This window comes from Colobus angolensis, unplaced genomic scaffold (assembly GCF_000951035.1).
Source record: "Colobus angolensis palliatus isolate OR3802 unplaced genomic scaffold, Cang.pa_1.0 Scaffold299, whole genome shotgun sequence".
NCBI classification, from domain to species: domain Eukaryota; kingdom Metazoa; phylum Chordata; class Mammalia; order Primates; family Cercopithecidae; genus Colobus; species Colobus angolensis.
In genome coordinates this window covers 3,290,131-3,316,376 of record NW_012116254.1, presented here as the reverse complement: position 1 = coordinate 3,316,376, position 26,246 = coordinate 3,290,131, and the positions used below count along the sequence as shown (strand labels likewise).

The 26,246-nt window shown below is 43.2% G+C and overlaps 1 protein-coding gene across 1 annotated transcript in view; it reads left to right on the top strand.

The window, feature by feature from the left end:
- The window catches only part of LOXHD1 (lipoxygenase homology domains 1), a 185,779-nt gene that overhangs the window by 23,184 nt on the left and 136,349 nt on the right, over positions 1-26,246 (top strand). Inside the window, exon 5 of the mRNA XM_011949343.1 lies at positions 19,704-19,802. Coding sequence (XP_011804733.1) covers positions 19,704-19,802 — 99 coding nt within the window. The remainder of the gene's footprint in view (positions 1-19,703; positions 19,803-26,246) is intronic.

Sequence of the window (26,246 nt, the reverse complement as noted above, 5' to 3'; positions counted from 1 at the left end):
TGTGTGTGTGTGTGTGTGTGTGTGTGTGTGTTTGTGTATGAGAGAGAGAGAAAGAAAGAATTTTTTTCTGGGCCCTTCACCTGTTTTTTCAATTGGGGTGAATTTCGTAGATTCTCCCATAAACATTAAGCATCTTTAATTCTTTATCCAACCTCTACTAGGATCAATCTTTAGCACACTGTCAAACTTGCCACTTTTCAGCTCATCTGACCTGCTTTGGTCACTCAAAAATCCTTGGTTCCACTGTCAGGAGAAGAGCTTCTGAAAAGTCATCATGAGAATCAATTCAGGTAGCTCAGTGGTTCTTCATAAGAATTCCATAAGAATTCTCAGGGTAGACACCCCCTGACCCAGTCTTTGTATGAGGCTTCATGGGCTGGAGGGCATTAGGTTTTTAGTATTTCCAGGCTGGATTCCAGAGAATGGAATGAAAAAGGGGATCTTCAAATATTCCAGTGATTTTTTTGTTTGTTTGTTTTCTGTTTCTGTTTTGAGGCAGAGTTTCCCTCTTGTTGCCCAGGCTGGAGTGCAATGGCAAGATCTTGGCCCACTTCACCCTCCACCTCTCGGGTTCAAGCAATTCTCCTGCTTCAGCCTCCTGAATAGCTGGGATTACAGGTGTGCACCACCACGCCCAGCTAATTTTTGTATTTTTAGTAGAGATGGGTTTCTTCATGTTGGCCAGGATAGTCTGGAACTCCCAACCTCAGGTGATGCACCCACCTCAGCCTCCCAAAGTGCTGGGATTACAGGTGTGAACCACTGCACTTGACCTTCAAATATTCCAATGACTGCATTGGTAAAGAAAAAGTTAAATTTCTTTGCTTTTCACCTGAAATTGTGTCAACTTGGTATTTGGCTGCTACTTCGATGATAAAAATGGGGTCTATTATTTCATCCATGAAGTTTGGTGGGTAAAATATTTCAAAACATGCAATATGGACAGTAATAGGAGGAGAGAGGAAAGGGGGGCATGTTCAGTGTATTTATACCACCAGCCCCCAAAGTGGGACAGACTGTTAGAGAACCTGGTCCTCTTTCCACCCTCAAGGGTCAGTTCCCAAAGTTCTGGCTGGTAATCACTGGAACCTTCTCTCATTCCTGCTTTTCAGGGAAGGGAGGTGTTCTAGGTTGACCAACTGACCCTTTGACAGAAGTGATCAGTGGATCAGCATCGAGTGGAGGGAACTGGACCTTGATCAGGTTTCCAGGTGTTCCTCTAATGGGAATCTTACATTTCATGTGTCAAGACACAGGCATGAGGGAGCCTGCCCTACTTGTATGCACAGAGGGTGAGCTCTGGGGCACCAGGACTGTTGCACAGTACGGTGCCTGACATGCGCTGAAGATGACTGTTTCTTCTCTGGGCTCTTCTTTAAATGCACTTCCTGGGGAAGTACCCAACCTCTAACCCCTTAAAGGGAATGGCGTCTTTAGAACTGCCGTCTTCTTAATGGAGTCCATTGGGTAGAAGGTAGAGATGAGGAAAAACAGACAGGAGGTTTCAAAGGAAGGAGGCAGAAGCTGACCAGCCTCACAGTTTTGTGGATAGAAGATCCTAGAACCAAGTTCAGTTTCTTAGTTCTTCTCAATTTGTTGGTAAAAATCACTACATCTGGTACCTTAAAGAAACAAAGCAGGACCAACCAAATGACTGTGGCTTTTGGTTTTCTGTGTCTGATCTCCAGGACTCGGGAATCTGTTGCTGAGGTCTGAAGAGGCAGGTTGTTTGTGCTCCCTCAATCCATCTGGGGGGTTCTGAAATTCCAGTAACTCACATTCCATCTTCAAGAGTTTTGCCTGATTCAAGTACTGCTTGCATTATTAATTACTACTACTTCTTTAAGTCACTTTTTACAACTTACATTAACTTACAAATTTATTTTAATAATAAAGTTGATATTACTATCATAAAAAGCTGTTATCATTTGCTATAAATGTCAGGCATACAGTAGTACATATTAACATAAATTTACAACATTAGATAAATCATATACCATTGCTAGCATCTTATGCCCCACCAGTGGTATGCAGATTGTACCCTGGTAAACAATACCAGCCTTGATCTGAGAGGAATGGGAGGCAGGGTGTTGATTACAGCAATGAGTGCATAGAGGCCCAGGGACGTAGGGATCCATCCAAGGTCAAATGGCCAATTGCTGATGGAGCTAGTACTAGACTGTGGGTCTCCCTATTCTCAGTTCAATTGCTTTTCACCTGCCCTGTGAGTAGGGCATGACCAAGGGCAATTAGCCTGGCACCTAAGAGGTCAGAGCCTGTGATTGTGGGGATTGTGAGCATTAGTTAGGCCAACTCCCTGCTGTCACAAGAACCCCTTCTACATCACCCCCACCAATTGCTTCTCCAGCTTTGGTTTGAGTCCAGCCTTCCTGGAATTAAACCCCTTAGTCTCCCTGAGGCTTCTGCTTGTGTGTTCCAGTGTTTCGGACACAACACAGCGTCTATCTAGGTGTCAGCCCTTCAGCTGCCAGAAGACAGGGTTCTGTCCTCTCAGGAACGCAACCCCAGGATCCTTGACCTCTCTTTTTGTAGTCCCTTCCCAAGGAGGTACCTACTAGTCTAGAACCCTGTGTTCCAGACAGGGGACCATTAGCACAGAGGAAGGGGCCTCCCTGACTCCGTTATCCTGCTGCTTTCTTTAAAAAAACTTGTGGTAAAATATGCATAACATAAAATTTGCCACCTTCACCATTTTTAAATGGACAGTTCAGTGGCATTAAGCACATTCACATTGTTGTGCAACTGTCACCATCCATTTCTAAAACTTTCTCATCTTGTCACCCTGAAACTCTGTGCCCATTGAACACTAACACTCCATTGTTCCCCACCCCTGAGATCCTGGTAAACTCTATTCTAGTTTCTGTCTCTGTAAATTTGGCTAATCCAGGAATCTTATACATGGTGAGTCTAGTCCAGAATGCTTGGGACCAGAAGTGTTTTGGATTTGGGATATTTTTTTCTCCAGATTTTGGAATACTTGCATATGCCTACTGAGATATTTTGGGGATGGAAGCCAAGTCTATCCATGAAATTCATTTGTTTCATATATACCTTATACATGTAGCCTGAAGGTAATTTTATACAACATTTCTGAAAATTTTGTGCTGGAAGCAAAGTTTTACAGCATTTCATCTGTGACCTGTCACATGAGATCAGGTGGTGTAATTTTCCACTCATGGCATTGTGTCAGTATTCAAAAAGTGTTGGATTTTGGAGCATTTCAGATTTTGGATTTCTGTGTTAGGGACACCCTAACTGTATAAGTGGAATCATACAATATTTGTCCTTTTGCATCTAGCTCATTTCAATTAGCATAATGTCTTCAGATTTCATCCATGCTATAGCACGTGTCAGAACTTCCTTCCTTTTCAAGGCTGAGTAGTATCCCATTGTATGGGTACACCACAACTTATTTGATCCATTCTGTTGATAGACATTGGACTGTTTCCACCTTTAAGCTATTGTGATTAATGCTGCTATGAACATGGGTGTACAAATATTTGTTCGAGTCCCTGTTTTCGATTCTTTTGGGCATATACACACAGATTTGCTGGGTCATATATGTAATTTTGAGTAACCACCATACTGTTTTCTACAGTGGTTGTACCATTTTACATTCCTACCAGCAATGCACAGAGTTCTAATTTCTCCAGATCCTGACCAATACTCGCTATTTTCTGTTTTTTTGTTTTTTTTTTTAAAAAAAACAATAGACCTCCTAATGAGTGTGAAATTATATCCCTAATGATTAGTGATGTTGAGCATCTCTTCATGTGCTTATTGGTTATTTGCATATCTTCTTTAGAGAATAACCATTCAAATCCTTCATCCATTTTTAAATTAAGTTGTTTATCTTTTTATTGTTGAATTGTAGGCCTCTGTTACACATTCTGGGTATTAACCCCCTTTCAGATATATAATTTACAAATATTTTTCTCCCATTAGATGAGTTGTCTTTCTACTCTGTTGATAGTGTCCACTGATGCCCAATAGTTTTAATTTTTATGAAGCCAATTAATCTATTTTTTTCTTTTGTTGCCTATGCTTTTGATGTCATGTCTTAAAAATTGCCAAGGTCAGTGTCATGAAGATTTTTCCCCTGTGTTTTCTTCTAAGAGTGTTATAGTTTTAGTTGTTACATTTAGATCTTTGGTCCATTTTGAGTTAAATTTTGCAGATGATACAAATCAAGGTCCAACTTCATTCTTTTGCATGTGGATATTCAGTTTTTCCAGCACTATTTGTTGAAAAGACTGTCCCTTCCTTATTGAATAGTCTTGGCACCCCTGTTGAAAATTATTTGACCATATTATATGATAGTTTATTTCTGGGTTCTCTGTTTTGTTCTCTGGTCTATATGTCTGTCTTTATGGCACTACCACACTGGTTTGATTACTGTAGCTCTGTGGTAAGTTTTAAAATCAGGAAGTGTGAGACCTCAAACTTTTGTTCTTTTTCAAGATTATTTTGGCTATTCAGGATCCCTTGATATGTCACTTCTTTTAATGCATTCAAAATGTTCATTAAGTGATTTTAACAGTGACCATAGACCATATTGACTTTCAGTCAAAAAGCTTCTGTTCATCTGGAAGAAAAGAGGAGAATGCCTTCACCCCAGCTCCTCAGTTCTTGCCCAAGACTTCAAGGCTCCTGGAGAAACCTCCTGGATTCTCCTGACTCATCCCCATATGAATCAGTAGGAGTGGGCGTCCCAGTCTTGGCTGGCTGCCCTCAACCTGTCAATGGAATGGTTCAGTCAGACATCACACGTGAATAAGCATTTCAGACATACACAGAGCTGGCGCAGGGAATTAGCAGCCATCTCTAGGCTTGTCTGACTCTAAGAGTGGGCGTCAGGGGTCCTGGCACCTTCTGGGGCCTATGGAAGGCTGGCAACCACTTTCCCAGCATATCTACATTTATTATCCCTGGGAACAGAGTCTTGGCTATCAACTTGCTCCAGAAGTGTAGTGAATTTTCCCTCCTGCCATCTGCTTGTTGGCATCCCTTCTATTGCCATGGATGTGTGTGACTCTCTTCCTGGTGGATTTCTTCCACCCTGCCAGGAATGGCTCACCCTCTTGATAACTCAGAACCCAGGAGGCAGAGCAGTTGCATTAACATCTCCACACTGATGGCAGCCCCTGGCTGGAAGCTAAGCACCATCTCCCCTGCCTACAGGTGCAGCATCATCCTTAGCAGCTGCTATCGGCAATGCCCTCTTGAGCTGCTCTAAGATGCTGAGCCTATGCATAAGGACATAGTCCCCACCCTCAAGGTGCTCACAGTCCAGTGGAGGACACAGATTTCCATCATACGAAGTGCTCACAAGGAGACTGTAGAGCATGATGGCTCAGAGTGCCAAACCTCAAATCATGGAATCCTGAGTTCAAATCTCACCTCTACCACCTCCTAGCTATATGACTTTGAGACAAAATACTTCTGTAGCCTTGCGTCTTTGTGTGCATACATTTTACAAGTAGTATCTTTTTAAAACTCTGAGAAGTAGGGACTATTATTATCCCCATATTGCACATGGGACAAAGGTCAAGGCAAGCAGCACAGAGTGCCTCCCCACCACCTCTTCTGTTTCTTGGTCTAGAGCTAGCAGCTCCCATTTCTCAACCTGTTTGCTCAGATTGTGTTGACTCCTGTGTCTGGTAGACAGTGGCTCTGAAAGCTGTTCTCTCCAGCATTCATTAACCCTGAGGAGGTTTCAAGGGCCCCACTGGAAGTGGAACTGAGGCCTGAGGGCAGTATTAGATACCCTGTGCCAATCTGTTCGGAGATTATGAAGCAGAAACCAGACCACCAACAGCCGTTTTTGGGATTCAGGCCCTATCTCATTGAACCCTCCATGGACCTAGTGGGACAACTCTTTCTGGAGCCCTGGGGCCTGCCCTATTTGCTTATTGAGTGGCTCCTTGTTCCCAGAGTTCTGTTTCAAGTTGGTGATATAGGAAACTGTGGATCTTCTGTTGAAACATGTGCCAGGGCCAGAGGAACTGTCAAGGCCCCTTGCCCCTCACCTCCTCTCTTTTACCCTCCTCTTTTTTGCATGTCACCCCGACCCCACTGGATGGGAAGTCTCAGCCTCTCTGGATGGCATTACCTACTTCCTCTGCCTCAGGTGTCCCCTTCCTCTCTAAACTCTGCAAAGAAAGTCTGTGCCACACACTCCTGTGCAGTGATTCTGCAATCAGGGATATGTAAGGAATCTCACGGGTAGGGAGGAGGACCTTCTCAACCTACTCCCTGTGGTTCACATGTGCTCTCACAGAATCACGACCAAGATGAGCCACCAAGACTGATGGTGATGGGAGGGGTGTAGCTGTCAGGTATTATGAGATGTATACATTGCCAAGAAATACCATATTTCAGGGCTGTAACTACCTAATATGTATCTCTCGGGTTTCTCCAGTGAAGCTCAGATTTCTCTGAGGGTAACACTGTGGTCTCCTCCTACCTACCTGGTGATGGCTTTTACTCACAGTTGCTACCTTGGCCACTGGGACTTAGGGACTTGTATGAATGTTGGTAAGGAACAGATTGTGTGCATATGTGGTAACGGGAGGTCGTGTATAGACTCACCTGATTATCAAGACAAGCCACAGAGATAGGTGAAAAGAGCTTTCCAAAGGGGCAGAGACCTGAGTCCTAGCCTCACACTTTGGTAATTATGTGACTCTGGGCAAATTGCTCATCCTCTCTGGTCTCTGTTTCCTCATCTTCTTACTAGGTTGCATGAGATGTTCTCTGAGGTCCCTGTAGCACTTGCTTTCTCTGGCAGTGTGCTAGCTAAGAACCTTCTTTCTTGCTTGCCTCCAGGTGTCTCCCACCCACTGATTTCATACCCCCCATACCCACTTTGATGTTGTCCCTTTTGGTGAGACATTCACAGGGCACAGTGCCCAGGTGCAAGTCGTAAGCTCACTGCAGAGTTACCCAGTCTGAGAATGCAGGGCTACTCAGTCCTCTCTGACTTAAGGGAAGCTCAGGGCACATCCCTGCCTTCTCTATGGGACAGTATTGAAGGATGAGGTTGGGCAAGACATCTGAGTTAGGCAAGGCCTGATAAGATGGCGTGAGCTCTCCAGGTAGATTTGGGATGATCTCATGTTGGGTCTTGAAGGAGCTTGGGCTGGGGGACTGTCACCCGGTAGGGAAGCATGAGCAAAACCTGTTTAAGGCAGATCCTGCTTGGCCTTCTCACCGCCAATATGACATCATTTCCTGCCTTCTGGCCAAGTAATTACCCACAGCCCAGTGCCAACCCACAAACCCTCTCACTTTGAAAAGCACTGAGATGATCATGTGGCTTAGATTAATACTGAGCCCACGCCACACTGCTTGGGGAAGGCTCCACCAGCTTGAACATGAGACAGGCCTCTGAAGCCAAAAGCTGTGTTGCAGCTGGCTTGGGGGCTGCTCACACCCCAGGACTGTCAGAACCCGGCACAACAGTTCAGAAATGTTTCAGACTCAGGCCTTGGCAGAAGCAGAGAGGCCCCTTGCATTTAGAGGGCCCAGTGTGGAGGCAGGTCCTAATCCCACACCTGCTCTTGGCTGGGATTTGTTCTCTAGGTTTTGGGAAGGACAAGCCACCATCTAGGGGGCATGTAATCTTCTTGGGTAGATTAATAACAAATATGGTTGCAGCCAGTTTTGTTGTATACTTCAAAGAGAAGAGAGGCTGATGATTACATGAAAGAGAACCCATAAGAAGAAACAACAACTTGGGCAGGTGGGCTGGGCTCATGCAGGTGGTGGGAGGGGTGAATGACATTTACATCTGGACTCCCAGTCTGGAGCAAATGAATTGCCTTCTTTTCTTTTCCTTTCTTTCTTTCTTTCTTTTTTTTTTTTTTCTTATGCCCAGTGAGAAAACTAGAGCTGGGGGCTGAAAGCTGCACAGCACTTGGGGATGGGTAGAAATGGAATTGTGTTTGTTTTCAGCATAATCACTGTCTCCATTCCTGGCTGTTTCATCAGGTAAATGGGTTATAGTTTTATTCCAGCCCATGCAGTGCCACACAATGATTATCACACAGCTCCAGATGTGTACCCAGTCTTGACATGACCACACTGGGCACAGTGCCTAGGGTGCATTTGAGGGGAGAATGGGATAAGAAAGGGATTTTGATTAACGTATTACGGGCATGTGCAAATTGTACTGCCCTGCAGAGGATCATGGACCTGCCAGAGGACTGCATAGTGCAAAAGCAAATGCAAAATGAAAGCACCCTGCATGATTAGAGCATAAAACACCCATCACAAAGGCTCTGTCAAGAAGCCAGAAGCCCTGACTTATTCCCAGATTCTATAGGATATTACCGTAGAGTAATTAAATCATCAATCTTTTTTTTTTTTTTTGAGATGGAGTCTCGCCCTGTTGCCCAGGCTGGAGTGCAGTGGCGCAATCTCCGCTCACTGCGAGCTCCACCACCTCCTGGGTTCACACCATTCTTCTGCCTCAGCCTCCCAAGAAGCTGGGACTACAGGTGCCCACCACCATGCCTGGCTAATTGTTTTGTATTTTTAGTAGAGACGGGATTTCACCACGTTAGCTAGGATGGTCTCGATCTCCTGACCTCATGATCCACCCACCTTGGCCTCCCAAAGCGCTGGGATTACAGGCGTGAGCCACCGCACCCAGCCTAAATCATCAATGTTAAAATAACTCTCTGGGGCAGAAAGCACATGGGACTATACATCCTGAGTTTTGGTTCTGGCTTTGCCACCCAATAGCAATGAGACCTGGGGCAGATCTCAGTTCCCCTCCCATCCTCAGTTTCTTCCTCTGTAGAGTGCCTGGGCTAGGGGGTCTCTTGGAGTCTTTTCAGGGCACTAGAGTGTCCACCTTCATAACCAAAGAGAGATGGAGAGGTCCAATGCCAGCCCTCCTTCACGGGGGCAAAAGGAGATTGGCCTTTGGTGGCTTCCTTTCTGCTGTGGATCTTTCTCCCCAATTTCACCCCCCTATACTTCCCATCTTCAAGATAGTCCCCCACCATGGACTTGGTCTCTGGACTCCCCTTCTCCATGGTCAAAAGCTAGCTCTGCCATTTTGCCACTTATGCTAGCATGAGCAGATGCCTTAAGCTCTGTGCCTCTATTTTGTCATCTGTAAAGTGGAGATAACATTAATTTCTACCTGATAAGGTTAACTGGGGAAATGAGCATACAGGACTTAGTGCAGAGGCACAGAGTCAATGCTCAGTAAATGACACAATAGCATGGTGCTTGTCCTTGTGGTTAAGCTCCTGATGTTTCCTTTTCTTCTTCCCCCACATCCAGGCTTTTTCTGATTCTGAGATGCACAGGCTTAAGATTCAAACCTCTCAGAGAGGACTCTGGAGCTACTCAGTGCCCGGTTCCCCTCTGGAATCCAGGCAGGTTCAAGCAGACAACTGGGAAGAGACTCATGACCTTGACTGCAGTTAAAGCCAGGAGGGAGAGCCTCTTTTTCTGATGCTTTGTCATTTTCCTTCACAGAGCATTACGCATTCTCCAGGGCCCTCTGAGCCTATTTGCTGTGGGTGCTGCTTGGGGATCATCGTTCCTTTGAACTCCATGGAGGAATTTCCAGACAGGGGCAAGGGCTCAAGGGTAGGGAGGGCTGAGCCAGCCCTGCAGCACTTTCCTCCACTGAAGCTCACAGCAGCTCCCCGCCCACCCCATCTGCTCCCACCTAGCACTGCAGAAAATCATCTCCGGAAAGAGTGGGAAGAAGAGAACCACTCTGAGTGAGGCCCCAGTGTGGCACATCAGAGAATTTAAGGACCAAAAGGGACTTTATCTACTCTTCCTCCATTTCAGAGGAGAAAACGGAAGCCCAAGGAAATTAAGCTGCTTGCTCTTGGTCACACAGCATAACTGTAGGGCAGAGCTGCAGTCTTGGGCTTTTGGTGCCAGCTCATACTCCTCTGTCATTCTTCCTGTTAAGCGCATTCATTCAGTGATTCAATGGGCATTTTGCAGGGGAGGCTTCCATGCACCAGAGCCCGCGCTCAGGGTGAATACATACAGGCCCTTCTCTCTAGGAGCTCAGAGTCTAGAGGGGAGAGAATCAAGACAATAAACAATCACAGTGTACAGGGATAGAATATTCCAAGTGGGGTATGGCCCAGGGCAATGGGAGCATAGGGGAAGAAGGAATCAGGAGGGCTTTATAGAGCAGTTGATGCTCAAACTGAGACTTCATGGGTGAGGAGTTTTCTAGGATTTTAAATGAAATGAGGGCACTTGGGCAAATGAGCTCTGATGGCCCAGTGTCACTCACACAGCTGGAAAGGGATCCTCCACCTCATATTTTCACGGTGGCCTCCACCCTCCCAGAACTACCACCAGCCACATTCTCCTTCAATCCAGCAGCCAGAACATTTGGAGAATGCATGGAATTGTGTATTTGCTTCAAACTTGGTTATTTTGATCTTTAAATAGGTGTTTAAAATAGCCTTTTTTTTCTGTTTGTAGAAATAGCACTTTCTCCATGTTGCATTTTGTACACATGAAAATCTGAACTGATGACACACACACTGTCTTGGCCCGGATCCCGCTGTCAGTGTCCATTCCAGCACCAATGGCTTCCTGCTGAAACCCTCCCTTGAGCCGCAGGTATTGGCCAGTGTGAGTCCAGCAAGAGTCAGAGAAAGGGTTCCCACCTGTCTGGGGCTGGGTCTCTGCTGGTGGCCTTCGTGTCTATTCTCTCTCATTGGCCATCCAGTTCTCAATCTTCCCTCCAGCCTCACTGCCACTCAGACTGGCTCAAGGCATTTGTGTGACAAAGCCAGCTTGAGGGTATAATAAATTGGCAGGAACTTTCAACGATTTCTTCTGAAATACAGAGGACGTGACCTACTGAGGTCTTGACATTAGGTGACTTCAGTTTTCAATCACAGAAAAAATGTGGCCATTGTAAAAATTCAAAAGTACAAATAAGCAACAGAAGAATAATAAAATCATCCATAACCCAGTCACTCAAAGATGATAATAGCTGATTTTTATCCGGCACTTACTCAACAAACTATTAATCTAATCTATCCATCCACCTATCTATCTAAACATCCATTTAATTTTCACAATGCTGCGAGGGAGGTTTATTGTTACCCCCGTCTTACAGATGCAGAAAACTGAGGAAGGAAGAGGTGAAATCATTTGTCTATAAGGATGGAGCTAGGACCAAACCCAGAGGCTTGAACTTAAGTACTGAGTACAATTGCTTTGGAGACACCGCTGTTAACATTTTGGTGAATTTCCTTCCCATTCTTTAAATTTTTGTTTATGAACATATTAAACCCTACATATTAAAATGGTATTGCATTATACTCAATTTTATAACCATGTTGTTTCACTTAATACTACATTATAGACTCAAATCATCTTCTGATATTTTATTTTATATTTATTTATTTTTTGAGACGGAGTCTCACTCTGTTGCCCAGGCTGGAGTGCAGTGCACAATATTGACTCACTGCAACCTCTGCCTCCCGGGTTCAGGTGATTCTCCTGCCTCAGCCTCCCGAGTAGCTGGGATTACAGGCATGCACTACCACACCTGGCTAATTTTTGTATTTTTATTAGAGACAGAGTTTGGCTGGGCTGATTTCAAACTTCTGACCTCAAATGATCTGCCTGCCTCGGCCTCCCAAAGTGTTGGGATTACAGGTGTGAGCCACTGTGCCCGGCCCATCTTCTGTTATTTTAAGTGGCTGAATAGAAGTCCATGAGTGGGAAATATAATATTTCACCCCCCAAATCTCCTATTTTGAATATTTTTAGGTTGATCTCAATTTTTTGTCAGTATTAACAATGCTGTGATAGACACCTTTATAGGTGATCAGTTAATATAACTACTCCCTCAGTGTAAACTAATGCATAGTGCTTGAATGGTTGGTTCAAGGGATTTGCAGAATGTTAAGACTTTTGACATATATCACTCACCTGCCCTCCAGGAAGGATGGGTGACATTCCAGTAGTATATGAAAAGTGCTGGTGTTCTGGCACTCTGGGAAGATAAATACTAGCAGTCTACTAGAGTCTGGGTTGGAAAGGGAAGTAATGGAGCCAAGGTTACAGAAATGTGCAGGTGGATGGGAGGAGTCTTCTGTAGAGAGGCAGGAAAGGAAGCAAAGGAGGACGAGTGACTGCAGGGCAGGTGGAAATAGCTCTTCAGGGCTGGGCAGTGGCTGGAAAAGGAATCAGCAGGATAAGCTAAAAGAGTGGAGGCTGATCTACTCCCTCCTATGTTTCACACCTGATAGTATCAGACTTACATTGAACAGTTCCCTAGAAAAATGTACCAGCTGTATATTTACTTGAGGGTGATGAATGGAATAGGGCAAGCTTCTCCAACCCACCACCCACAGGCTGCATGTGGCCCAGGACAGCTTTGAATACGGCCCAACAAAAAATTCATAAACTTTCTTAAAACATGAGATTTTTTTGCAATTTTTTTTTTTTTTAGCTCATCAGCTATCGTTAGTGTTAATGTATTTTATGTGTGGCCCAAGGGAATTCTCCTTCCAATGTGGCCCCAGGGAAGCCAAAATACTGGATGCCACTGCTGTAGAATATTATTTCTTGATTTCTGACCATGAGCAACTTTTAAGGACCAAGTGATGTTTTCATGTCAGTGCATAACTAGGCTTGGCTGAGGTCAAATGCACAGACTGTATTTGAGCACGTTAGTTGCTAAAGGAACAGAGCATGTACCTGGAGCTGTGGAGTGGGGCAATGTGGGTTTGGGAGGTGGGAACTTTTAAGAGAACCTGAGGTTTGAACGTGAGGTTTGAGAGAAACTGAGGTTTGAAAGCTGGCAGGATGGGGGCAATGACAGCCAAGAGGGAACTTTGTCTAGATGCCCCGAGTCCAAATCTAGGCTGCACCCTTTCTAATTGTGTGAATACCATCAAGCTTCTTAAGCTCCTGCTTCCATTGCCTCATTACTAAAAGTGGTGACGCTAGTAGCCATAGGGTCCATCAATGTGAGGATTAAACGATGTGGTAGAAGTGACTGGCTCATTGCAATTTCTCGGAGCATCAGAGGTGCTTATGATTTTGGTAAGGGGTGTGTCTGCAAGGAAAGCATGGTGGAGGGTGTTCTAAGGAGAAAAGTTCCAGTTTTATTTGTAAGACAGTGAGAGGGAGAAAAGACTAAGGAAGGAAGTTACAGGAGGAAAGCAAAAGAACAGAGCCTGTCATCCATCATCCCAGTGCCTTGTGTGTGGTCCCAGGAGCAGAGAGCATCTCGCAGAGGCCATGGAAGAGTTGGTACAAAGTGATGATGGGAGGGTGGATTGGAGGTACTGGAGGTGGAAGACTCTGGAGAATGAGGAAGAGGCAGTAGGTGAGAGCCTGGCTGAGAGGCAATGGGTCTCCAGGCCTGACGAAGGAAGAGGAAACCTTTTGGGGGTAGCATGGGAGAAAGAACTGGAGTCCACACTCCTGCGAGGGAATCCATTGGTCGGTGGCCATGAGCCAGCTTCTGGCACATGGCATTGCCCCCCGCCCATCCTTGGGTTCTGCAGACCAACTCCTCCCCACATCTGTGTGGGCTTGAGTAGTGAGGGGGCCTTCCCTGGCTGGGAGAGAACATTCCCCCTCATCTCCCACCCCCAGGGCAGCCCCCGCTGAATCTCTCTCTTGCCATTTTCATCTCCTCCTACACAGCGCCTGTGATATCTCACTTCTAGCATCTTGGCTCTCAGTGAGCGGAAGTGAGGGGTGTCAGGGTGTGAGCCATTGCAGATTCACTTGCGGGTGGGGTAAAATCAGGCCCAATCATCCTCCTTCCAACCCCCTCCTCACCCTCACCTGCTAAAATAGCTAAAGCCATGTTCTATTTAAACAGGATCTGGGGATGGGCGAAAGGAAAGGAAAAGAAACTCCACCAGTTCATTCATGATTCTCTGCTTCCTAAGAAAGCCTGGACCACGTGAGCTTCCCTGAGGCTCAGATTGCACCAGTGCAATCTGATGAGATGGGGGCTTAGTTACAGGGCATATGCTTGACTTCTGTGGTCAGGAATGTGGCAAGCAGCCCCACCAGGCTCCACTGTGCATGCAGCACTGGATTTGGGGGCCCGGACCCCTCGTGGCTCTGCCTCTCCGTGTGGCCTGGGGTAGCTCTCTGGAGATGTGTTCTGTCGCTGCTGTGTGCTGACTGTTCCAGACAGAGCAGAGGGGAGGCTGTGGGGGTGGCTGGTGCACCAGGCGCAGGCAGGCAGCTCGGGCCTGCCAGTGTCTGCCTTTTCTGGAAGCCCACACAGGCAGCTTCCGGCCAGCCGGCAAAGGACAGATTTCCTGTTTAGAGGGAGCAGCCTTGTGTCCCTGCCACAGGGCCTGCAGAGGAAAAACAGGGCACATCGGGGCATGTGTATCCACTGAGCAGGGCAAGGGGGGCACAGACAGCCCTCTGTTGTGGCCTTGTGTGGGCACTCTATCTTTAGGCTGCAGCTAATCCCACCTGCACAGGACCCCAGCTCAATTCTGGTTGGCTTTGGAAGGTACCATGTGTTTAGCTTAATCCCTGGTCTACAACCTTCCCTGTATATTCTTCAGATCAATGCTCAAATTAGTTTGATTTCCATGAGCTCATGTTGACATTTAGTGGAAGGAGGTGACTACCTGAAAGGTAGGATTGCTGGGCTCAGATGTGCAGGTCACACACTGCACAAGTGCGACTATGTAAAGGAGACACGATTCACATCAGAGGGCTTGTAGATTTGTGTGTTTATTATGAGAGTTATCCGACAGGTGGCAGTAAAGTGTCTTGAGAAAGGGATTCTTTTTGCCTAATTTGCACAAATGCCCCATATAGGCTGATGGTAGCCCTGCTAAAAGGCCAGAGAGAAATCAAATCTAGGGACAATTGAACAACAGATAATACACTAAATGGGTAAATCACAGGCCAGCTCTAGAGCTGGCTTGGGTGACGATTTCCATAATACATCACTAAGCCCTGTCTCTCCCAAGCTTGATCAGGAAGAGGGGTGCGCTCAGTGCTAGCCTCTCCTCCAACTTGGCCTTCACCTCTCTTTCCATTTCTGCTCCTTACTCACTCTCAATCAGGCTATGAACAAAATGTTTAAGACTAAGGTTGCAGAAGTGGTGCTGCCCTCTGTCCCCACCTTCAGGAAACCCTAGACCAGGCCGCTGCCTCTATCAGTGGACCACCAGGCTCAGCCCAGCCACACGGCGTTGTAGGGGCAGGGAAAGTTGGCTCTGCTCATTCACAATGGGCATAGGACATGCTCCACTGCAACAGAGAGACAGCACTCCTTCCCCGGTCTTCAGAGCCTTGAGATGCTTAGCTAATGGTCTGGGTATGCTGCCATTATCCTGTAGCCAGCAGCTAACCACCCTGGTCCAGGCAGCTTTGCTCCCATTTCAGGCCACAAAGAGCAGATCTGCCCACCACCCCCTGCCTAGAGACAGGCAGAACAGTGCCTGAGAGGGTAAGACATATCCTAACTCTCATGGGTGGCCCAATCCCAGCCTGCCACCTGTTTTTGTGTTGACCCCAAGCTGAGAATGGTTTCTATGTTTTTTAAACAGTTGAAAAGAATTTTTTAAAAAAGCAATATTTTGAGGAACATAAAAATTATATGAAATTCACATGGCAGTGTCCATAAATAAAGTCTTAACTAGAACATAGCCACATACCCATTTGTTTATGTAATATTGTCTATTGTTGCTTTCGTGCCACAACAGCAGAGTTGAACAGTTGATGTGACAGAGACCGAATGGCCTGCAAATCCTAAAATATTTCCTATCTGGTGCTTTACAGAAAAAGTTTGCCAACCCTGGCGTAGGGCCTGGGAGGCCTGGGAGGCCTGGGGTATCCTGGGAAGAGCCCTGGATTCAAAGACCAGAGACCTTGCTTTGAGCCCTTCTTGCATCATTTAGCAACTACCTGTCCTGGGGCGAGCCACCTTGCCCTCTGAGCTTCAGTTTTCTTATCTGTAAATGAGAATGTCAACAGCACCTGCTCTGCCTGTCACATGCAGTCATTGTGTGGGTCAAATGACATCTAGGATATGCAAGTGGCTTGTTAGCTGCAAATGCCTTTGTGAATATTTAGTATTATTTGCCCTTGGAAGGTAAATCCACCATGTCATTTTCAGAGATGAAAGGTGACCTTTCGGCTCACATGGGAATTCTTTCTTATCATCATCTTTCTCCCTATTTCCCTGCTTCCTGCTGGCCTTTGGGCAGGAATTTTCTTTTTTTAATCGGTCTTTCACCTTTCTCTCTGGTCAGTGCCCAGTTGCCAGGACAGCAGCCCTATCTCATATGTGGGCGTTTTGTTCTCACAGATTACAAGATCCAAGGGGTGAGCTGAACAAGCAAAAACCCGCTTGAGACCAGAACAGCAAGTCTGCACTCACTGAAACACTGGTCACAGGAAATTGGGGGGCATTTGTCTTACTGTTAGGAAGGCTCGATGCCCTGAGCTGACATTTGCCAACAGTGAGAGAATGGAGGCCTGCTTTTTTACTCAGTCTTGCTCTCTCATTGGCAGATGCACCTAAGCATGGGTCAGGGCTGGCATTGGGCCCTGGGCCTTGTTTTGGAAAATGGCAAAGTAGATAGTCTGGGGTTCTGCCTGAAGAGGGAATATGAAATAAAGGAGGTAGAAAAGTGATGTAATAAACCTCAGCATCCATGTATGGAGACTTCTAAAAAATGGTTTCATGAGGTACATCTGTCCATCCCTGCTGCAGCTCTTTCTTCTCACTCAATGTGATTGGCAGTCAGCTCTCACACAGGGATCCTATTCTCTACCCAGCCAATTGCATATGGACTCAGGGCCCCGTCTGCTGTAGAAAGTTCTGCAGAGGCTAGAGGACCGTCTTCTTGTTCTAGAATCAGCTTCTTCCTGACCTCTCTCCACCTGACTTCCTGATGTCTTGGCTTGGGTCCCTTGTCCACATCAGCTGGAAAGGCCTAGAAGCTCCTTTCTACCTCAGCCCTGGTCTCCTGATCTCTGACTTTTGGTCTGTCTCCCCACATTGCCTCGCTTTGGGTTTGTGGTCTGCTGCTCCAGACTTTCCCAGAGCATGGATGCTGTGTGTTCCCAAAGTCCCATGTGGGTTCTTGCTGCCCAGGCCTCACTTTTCCTGATTTGGGGTGCTTCCCCTATCTTCTGAGATGTCTCCTTGATCTCTTGGCTTCCCTCCAGAGTCTGTCATTCCTGGTCAAGTGTCAGGGAATTTCAGATTAAAAAGGACCTTTAGTGTTTCCACATCCTCTCACCTATGGCATTTTCTGTGCAGCATCCCTCGCAGGTGACTTTCCACCAATGTGCTTGGCACATGCTGTCAGGTGTCTCTAGGGAGGGGAAACTCCCTCCTTCACCCAAGGGCATCCATTCCTTTGTTGAATAGCCTTAGATACTACAAAATCTTTCCTTTGGTGAGTGAAAATCTGCTTTATAACTCAACTCGCTAATTAGAATTCTGCCTTCTGGAATGATTCAGAATATTGGCGACTCCTTTGATAAATGCTTCCCAGCCCCTCTCATTGTGTGCAGTTTCCCCTGGAGCCCTGCTGCTGCTTCCAATGGACTGATGCTCAGTGGCAACTTTCAGAACCTTCCCCGGCCCCCACCCTCCCTGGGTTCACCAGCCAAGGGGCCCTGGGCATCTTGCCACCCTGAAGAGGGGTCTCGCCTCTGTGTGAAGTGAGCCCTGGACTGGAGTTGGGAAAGGTTGTGAGCCAAAATGAATGTTCTCAGAGGTGCTGCCAGCCAGGGAGGAGAGAACCAATACTAGGCGGCAGCCTCTGGAATATGGAAGATGGTAACAGGAGAATTAGCTAGCTATGGCTGAGGCCTCCCTGGTCCTTACAAACTGCATGACTCAGAAGCTCTGGGAGGGAAACCTGGAATCTGCCCATTTAACACCTGCCAGGTGTTACTGCCAGGTAACCTGAGTGTGGCCCAAGTTTCAAGCTGCTCACCTCAGAGTTCCCTGGACCTGGCCTCTTCCCAAACCTCTGGTTCTGGCTGCGGTCTCAGAGGATCTTCACTGTAAAGCAAGAGGTGTGGGAGTCTGAGAGTGGTTGCTCCTCCTGGAGCTCTCAGTTAGGGACAAGGATTGCAGGATTCTTTCCTACCCCATTGATGGGTTTCCCCAAGTGAGGATTGAGAAGAGAAAGGGAGGGCACCGGCCGCTGCTGCCTCAGTGTTCTCACCAGGTCAAGGACAACTTTCAGGGGCTGTGTACGGGCTGTCCTCTGCGGGGCTCCTGCAGGATCCTGCACTGTGTCACCTCCAGAAGGGATGAAATTAGGTTTTCTCCTCATCTCTCCAACCTCAGTCCTTTGCCCTGAGCAACTTGCTGGGAACTTTGAATTTTAGGAAATTTGATTCAATTTACTTCCCAACGTACTTAATGAGACTGTAATGTACATGCCCAGCACTGTGCTAGGGTATGTGGGAGAGATTATCTAGGAGAAGGAAGTCCTGCTCCCAGCCCTCCTATAAATACTTGAAATTCGAAGGCTTACCTGCAGGAAGTAGCAAACACCACAAGACAGTAAATGGCAAAACTCAAAAATCATTGTCACAGGCAACATAGCAGAGCTGAGGAATACAGAAGAGAAAAACCTCTATGGGCTAGGGACAGGGCTCAGAGAAGGCACTAGGGAACAGGTGGGTAGAGGGGCTGGGACTCTGAACCTTGATTAGAACAGCTCTAGTTTTTACCAGCTTCATGTATTGGGCAAAAGACACCTATAAAAAAGGATTCTGCTACATAAAAAATAGGAAGCCACTGTAGGAAGGGAAAAGGGGAGGGGGAGTGGTCTCAGCACTTGGAATTGTTGGCACCCAGTGAAAAGCTGGAGGAGTCCCCTTCCCTTGACCATATATACCAACCCCTGAACTTTACTCCTCACTCTAAGGCAGGCTCCAGCTGGGGAGACCTGGGCAGGTCTCATCATGTTGTCAAGTTTACTTTGAGCCTTGTCTCCCATCAAGGCTGTGGCTGAGGCTGAAGCTAAGGCATTTGGAGGTTACGGGGAATTAAGTTTTGTTCAATGAATGGAGCAAAGATACAGGGAGCAGATACAGGTCTTTCAAAGAGCCCTAAGCATGCCAACCACTATTGGTGCCTCTTGTCTTTGCACTGGTTATGGCCTTGACAATTTACATATAAATTTGATTTTCATCTGCAGAATCCAGTTTTCCCGGTGAATTTCTGTGCTGTAGTGTAATGTGGAAAACGAATTGGGAAAGGCAGAGAAGATACAGAGGGCCTAGTTAGAGACATTTCAATGGTTCAGGGGAGATATGGTGAGGGTTGGTTCAGGGTGGCACCTTGGGTCTGGGCTGATCCCTGTGTTTCAAGTCAACATATTAGTAGAAAAAACAGAAGGTCTTCTCTACCTCTGATTTATTCATCACATACAGTAATGGTCATACATCCAATGACCATTTGGAACTAATGTTGAGTGATTTGTTTTTTGCTCTGTTATTGACAGTAATGATGACAATTATGTAACGACCGTTTGGAACCAATGTGGACTGTCTTGTTTTTTTGCTCTGTTATTGACAGTAATGGTGACAATTTATGCATTGCTGGGGGTAAGTGTAGATGGTGTGATAGCTACTTTGGGGCCTCTATTCTCTTCTCAGGATCCTGATGAGCTAAGGTTTTTCTCTCTCCTTGTTCCTAGGTAATAAGTATGAAGTCAAGGTGTACACTGGTGATATAATTGGTGCAGGGACAGATGCTGATGTCTTCATCAATATTTTTGGAGAGTATGGAGACACAGGTAATGGGTTTGAATTCTTTTCTTCACAAGCCAAGCCCAGGACTGTTTTGTAGATGGGGTTCTTCCCACAATCCTGGTAGAGGAAGGCAGCTTGAGCTCCCCTTTTGGCTCCTCTATTGAGCATCTCTCTTCTTGTGATGTGGCTTGGAATGACCTGTCCTGGGTGGCAGGGTGTTCAGTTTGTGTTATAAAGTTTATGTGTGTGATGGGTTTTCTGATTACAGTACGGCTGGTTTGTGGGTTGATTGCAATTGTCCTGCATCTCAGACCATGGACACTCCCAAGCTTCACATCTCTAGGAAACTCATTCTCACTTACTCTATCCTCCTAAGCTCCATGCCCATCTTGAATAATACTTTGGGATGTTGCTGGCTGTGGCCTGATTCAATGCAGTGGTTTGGGGCAGAACAGAATGAGGCTGGGAAAAGAATTTGAGTTGGCCTCACAGGGAAAGCAAGAACTGAGAACTCAGACACAGCTGTAGATGTTGAGAGGAAGTTCAGGTCAGAAGAATGAGACAGGTGGTTCTCTTCTGCTTCTGCCAATTTAGCAGAATTACATAGGAGTTGGAAAAGCTACAAAGACATGTGAATTTTGTAACAATATACTAAAGAATTCAAAATGCATTGCTGAGCTTATAAGGAAAAAAAAAAAAAGAGAAATCTCCAGGTGTCAGTGCTAGAATTGAAGAGGGAATTCAAAACCAAAGTGTTAACTATGAATAGATGTGGTGGCTCCTGGAAGGAGAGAGCTTTCATGCTCAACAGTCTAGAGGATGAGCTTTCATACCCATGTGGGGTCAGGAAATGAGACCTTGGCCCTGCATGAGTCAAGAGATTTGAAATTAAAACTGAATATAAAGCCAGAAACCCTGATGGTTCAGAGGAGCATCTTTAGTGAAAAAATAGACCAGGAAAAAATTTGCTCATCAGTACAGTAAACGTTTTTTGGCAAGAGCTCTAAATTAAAAAAAAAAAATGCTGAGAAATTGATACCTTAAGCCTGCACTGCATGTGGGCTTGAGGTCTGATTTTACACTACAAGTGTGATTTGGGAGCCCCTCTCCCTCAAGTACAGAAAATTGGTTTCATGCCAGTAATACCTTTCATATTTGGCAAAAACATTTGCAAGACTGCCTGAAATTTCCACAGATAAAATACTGAAGATGTGTTCACTTTCCAAAACTACAAAACACTCAAGTATATAATTCATCATAACTAAGCATTAATCAACACAACACACAATAAGATTAAATCCTCAAGAATTTCAGATAATTAGATACATTGTGGTGAAACTAAAGGCAAAGGGAAATATTTTTAAAGGAAGCAGATTTGGCAGATTGCTTTCTATAAAAACAATAATTAGATTGATAGCAAATTCCTATTAGCAACCTATGTAGGTCATAAGTATGTGGAGTAGTATCTTCACTATTCTAAGCAATGATATATATCATCCTATAATTCTGTACCAGCTAGGCTATCATTCCAGAGTGAGAGCTACATTAGCAAATTTCCATGCAAACAAAGTTAAATAGAGTTTACCATTCATATGCTTAAACAACCACTAAAGGATATACTTCAAGAAAAAGGAAATTGTATGCAGAAGAAAGGAATGAGATACAAGAAACAAAGGTGAGCAAAAATGGATAACTATGTAATGAATCTAAGCAAGCATTGACTATACAAAACAACAATAATAATGACTAACTTCAGTGCATGAGGAAATGTGAACCCCAAACAATTAAAATCAATAAAATTTGAGAAGGAAAGTGGATGATGAGAGTTAAAACATAGCAAGGGTCTTGGCCTCTTCTGATCTCCCCATTCCCAGGAGAGTAGGGATAATGATTAACTGTAGATTTTAATAAGTATGCATATCAAAATTGTAAAAGTAATCACCCAAAAACAGAAATGTATAATTTGAAAACCAAAGGAAGAAATAAAAGGGAATAGATAATCAATCCGATAGAAGGAAGGAAATGAAGAAAGGGAAGCGAAGAAAAAACATGGCTAATAGCAAAAAGTAAAACAAATGTATTAATAAATAGAACAAAGTCATCATTTAAAAGATGGATATTCTGTTAGATGAAAATTCTAAAATCCAGCTTAAATACAGTATATGATACAGAAAGTCTGAGAATAAATGAGATGAAATAAAATAAAACAGGAAAACATTAACAAACAGCAAAGATTCTGGCATAGGTATATAATATCTGTCAAATGAAACCTTAAGGCAAACAACTTTGTTCAAATAAAAATATATTAGACAATGACAAAAGGAATAATGACAAAAAGAATGATACAATAATTTTGAGCTTGTGTAAATTTAAGGACATATTCCCAAAATATGTGAAGCAAAAATTAACAAAATTCTTGGTGGAATTTGGCAAATACAGAATCATAGTGGGAGATTTTAATACAATACTCTCAATAATGGATAGGCCAAATACATACAAATTTAGTATGAGTGGAAAAGATTTTAACTACACAGTTAATAAGCTTGACCTAAAGGGAATATATAGATTACTGCATCTAACCGGTAGAGAATACACATTCTTATCAAGCATAGAATGACCATATACAAAATCACAAAGCAAACCTTAACTTAAATGAATCAATAGTATAGAGACAACATTCTTTGATCATAAGGCAATAAAATTAGAAGAAATATCCATATCTCACCCAATTTAAAAATTAAAAAGCATATTTCTAAGTAATTAAAGAGTAAATTATAATGTGAATAATCTGACAGCACATGTTGTATCAACACCACCACCACCACCACCACCATCACCACCCAGAACAGAATTTATTCGGGGAAACTAGAGGAGACAGTAGCAATAGCAACTATGCAGGTCCCTGTTACCCATCACATACTGGGTCATTCCAGGAGGATCTTGCAGGGCAAGACTGCAGATCTGGGAGAGAGACATTGGCCCTTGGGCTATGAGGCCTAAGCTACATTATTGGAGAAGGCTAGCTACTTTCCTGGGGCTGGGGTCTCATAGCAATATGACATGGGAGAATCTTGGCCTTTGGTCCTCTTCTGCAACATTATCTTTTATGCTTGAGGGAACATGAGGGTCTCCTCTAGCATAGTAAAGAGGCTGGGGTCCAAGCCTTATGATTGCCACTATATGATGTAGCCTGATCTTTCATCTCAGCATCCTAAAAAGATTATCTTAAGAACATGCTGTAGCCAATTTCCAAGGAGATCTGTAATCATTAAAGAAATTAGAGCAGCAATTAAAATTCACTCAAGACATCAGACCAAGAAGACTGTTCAGGCAAAATCTACCAAATATTTAAGAAATTATGAATCTCCATCTTATATAAACTGTTTCAAAGAACAGGGAAAGGCATACTGTGTCCTAATTTATTTTATGATTTTTGATACCAAAATCAGGCTGATAAATTAACAAAAAGAAATGTACAGATTAGTCTTATTTATGAATAAAGACTTAAAAATCTTAAATAAAATATTAGCACACCAAATTCTTAAACAAATATATAGATATATGACAAATAATTTCTACTCTGTAAGGTTTATTCCAGGGATTTAATGATAATTTAACAATAGTCAACCTATTTATATAATTTATCATAGTAACAGATTAAAGAGAAAGAATTATCTTGATAGATGCAGGAAAATTTACCTTATTTACTTTATAAAAACCCATAGAAAACTAGAAATAGATTTTTTTGAAAAATATGAGGCTATCTACCAAAATATGGACAAATATGCTTAATTTTAAAAACTTAAAAGCACTCTTTTTAAAGCCAGGAACAAAAGAAATAGTCCAGCTACTCATTATTTCTATTCTTCATAGTACTAGAGGTCCTAGGGCCAGAAAAAAGGGCAAGTAAAAGAAATAAAAGCTATAATGGTTGAAAATGAAATAACAAACTTTCACTTTTGTAAAAAATAATGATCATCTACAAAATCCATGAGAATTTACAAACCATTAGAACCAATGAAAGAGAAAGTTATTAAAGTTGCTGAATATAAGATTACTATACAAAAATTAATAAAAATAAGCAATGCAAACATTTAATTTAAAAATACATTATTTACATTAGCAATTACAAACTACCTAAGAATACATAATAAAAAGAGCCTTTTGGGAAAACCATAATTTTTTACTGAAGGTTATACAAGAATATGTAAATAAATTAAGAAATATGTTCAAGGATGAGAAAAGACTCAAATTCATTAGGATGCCAAGTTTTCCCAGGTTGTTTTATAAATGCAATGCAATTTCAGTCAAAATCTTAAAAGGCAATACCCCACTGCTTACACTGCTACTAAAATTCATGTAGGGCTAAGCCATAAACAGCTAGATATTGTCAAGACAATTTTGAATAATGAAAATAATGCTAACAATATTAATAATGGGAATATTTGCCCTGCCAGATATTAAGATATTTTAGGTCTCTAAAAAGTAAAACAATGTGCTTTTGCTAGATGGATAAACAAAATAGAGCAATGAAACAGAAGAGGCTAGAAGCACACATAGAGTTGGCATTATAAATCAGAAGGAAAAGATGAAATGTTCAATTACTGGTGTTTGAACAATTGTCTAACCATATGAAAAATGATAAAATTAAATTCCTGCCTTTTACCATGCATAAAATAACTTACAGATGGGCTAAAGACTTAAATGTGAAAAAGCAAAAATATAAAATTTTTTAGAAGAAACTCTAAAAACTCTTTTTAATTTCAATTTAGAGATGGGATTTCATAAACAATTCATTAAAAGCCCAAGCAGCAAAGGAAAATATTGATAAATTGAGGTCTATTAAAACAAGAAAAATGTATGATGAACATAGGCAAACAAGACAAGAGAAAAATGGAATAAAAGATATAAACGGAAAAATTACAGAAGAGCAAAGCCTAAATGGCCAAAATATATTCATGAACATATCCTCAATCTCCCCAAATAAATAGGGGAATGCAAATTAAAACCACAAGATACTATAGGGTACATACTGAATAAAAATTTTTAAAAATATATGTTAATAATGATTATGGGGAATAGGAATCTTCATATACTACAGGTGGTAATTAATGTGGTACAACCATTTTTGGAGGTAAATTTTGCAACATCTAATAAACTGAAGATAAGCACATCTTCGGGTCCAGAAACTGGAGGTATCTATTCAGAACTGCTCTTACAAATGTGCAGTAGGAGATAGGTACAGAAGAGTCCATTTCAGTGCTGTTTGCAATAGTAAAAAATTAGAAGCAACCTAAATGTCCATCAGGAGAAGAATGCATAGACAACAGCATTTCCTTCATTCAATGACCATTATATAGCAGTCAGATGAATAAACTAAAGTTATGACAATCATCAAGGTACTCTCAAAAGGATAAAATTAACAGAGAAAAAACAAGTAGCATAAGGGTATGTGACAATGATAACAGGAAAATAGCAACCACCTCAGCAGCAATGGTAATACAATAGTGACTACCACACTTCAGGAGCCATCCTAAGTGCTGTTTGTGTATTAATTGAGTCAATCTCACAGCAAAATCCTATGAGGGAGGCACCGTTATTATCTCCATACATTCATCCATTGTACAGATGAATAATTTAAGGTAAAGAGGTGTGTACTATGATACTATTTATGTAAAATTCTAAAACATGCATAAATAGTATATCTTCTTTATAGATACATATGCAAACAAAAATTCTTGGGAATGATATATACCAAGTTGAAGATAATGTTTATTTTGGGTAAGGAGTAGAAGGGAAGAGATAGACAGTGAGGCCTTAGACATATCTCTCATGTCTTACATCCTTAAGAAATGAGAAAGGTCTGGAGAAAACTGGACAAAGTGTTAATATCTGTTATCTCTCTTAAATCTGGATGGTGGGTACATGAATGTCTTATATTATTTTATGTATGTTTTGTCACAATTTAAAATAAAAAAAAATTGAAAAGAAAGAGCACAGGATGGTTTAAGCAAAAATTGGTGCCTACATAAGACTTGTAGATACACAATAATGGAAAGTTGCAGAGCAGAAAGAACAAGTTAAAATTTGAGTCCTAACTATGTGCTTGTAACCTGTGTGACTTTTGGCAAGTTATTTAACTTCTCTAAATCTCTGTTTCTTCATCTGCAAGACAGAGTTAATAATATCTCCTTCTTGAATTGTGGTGAGGAATAAATGAAAGTAAAAACGAAAACTGTTAAACAACCAGCAGCATCTGATAGTATTAATACTTACCAGCACTATTTTCCAGGAAAGGAGTCAGATCTAAGGAAGTCTGTAGGCTGAATACCAACAGCCCCTTTACCAACTGCCGTGGCTATTGTTCCAATTCAGGACAAGCAACAGGCAAAAGCAAGGCAGGGTCCTAGATCTAGAGATGGGGGTACAAATCGGTTTAGTAGGATCGGGACTCCAGAGTAAGGGAGAAATCAAAAGCTCAGTTACAG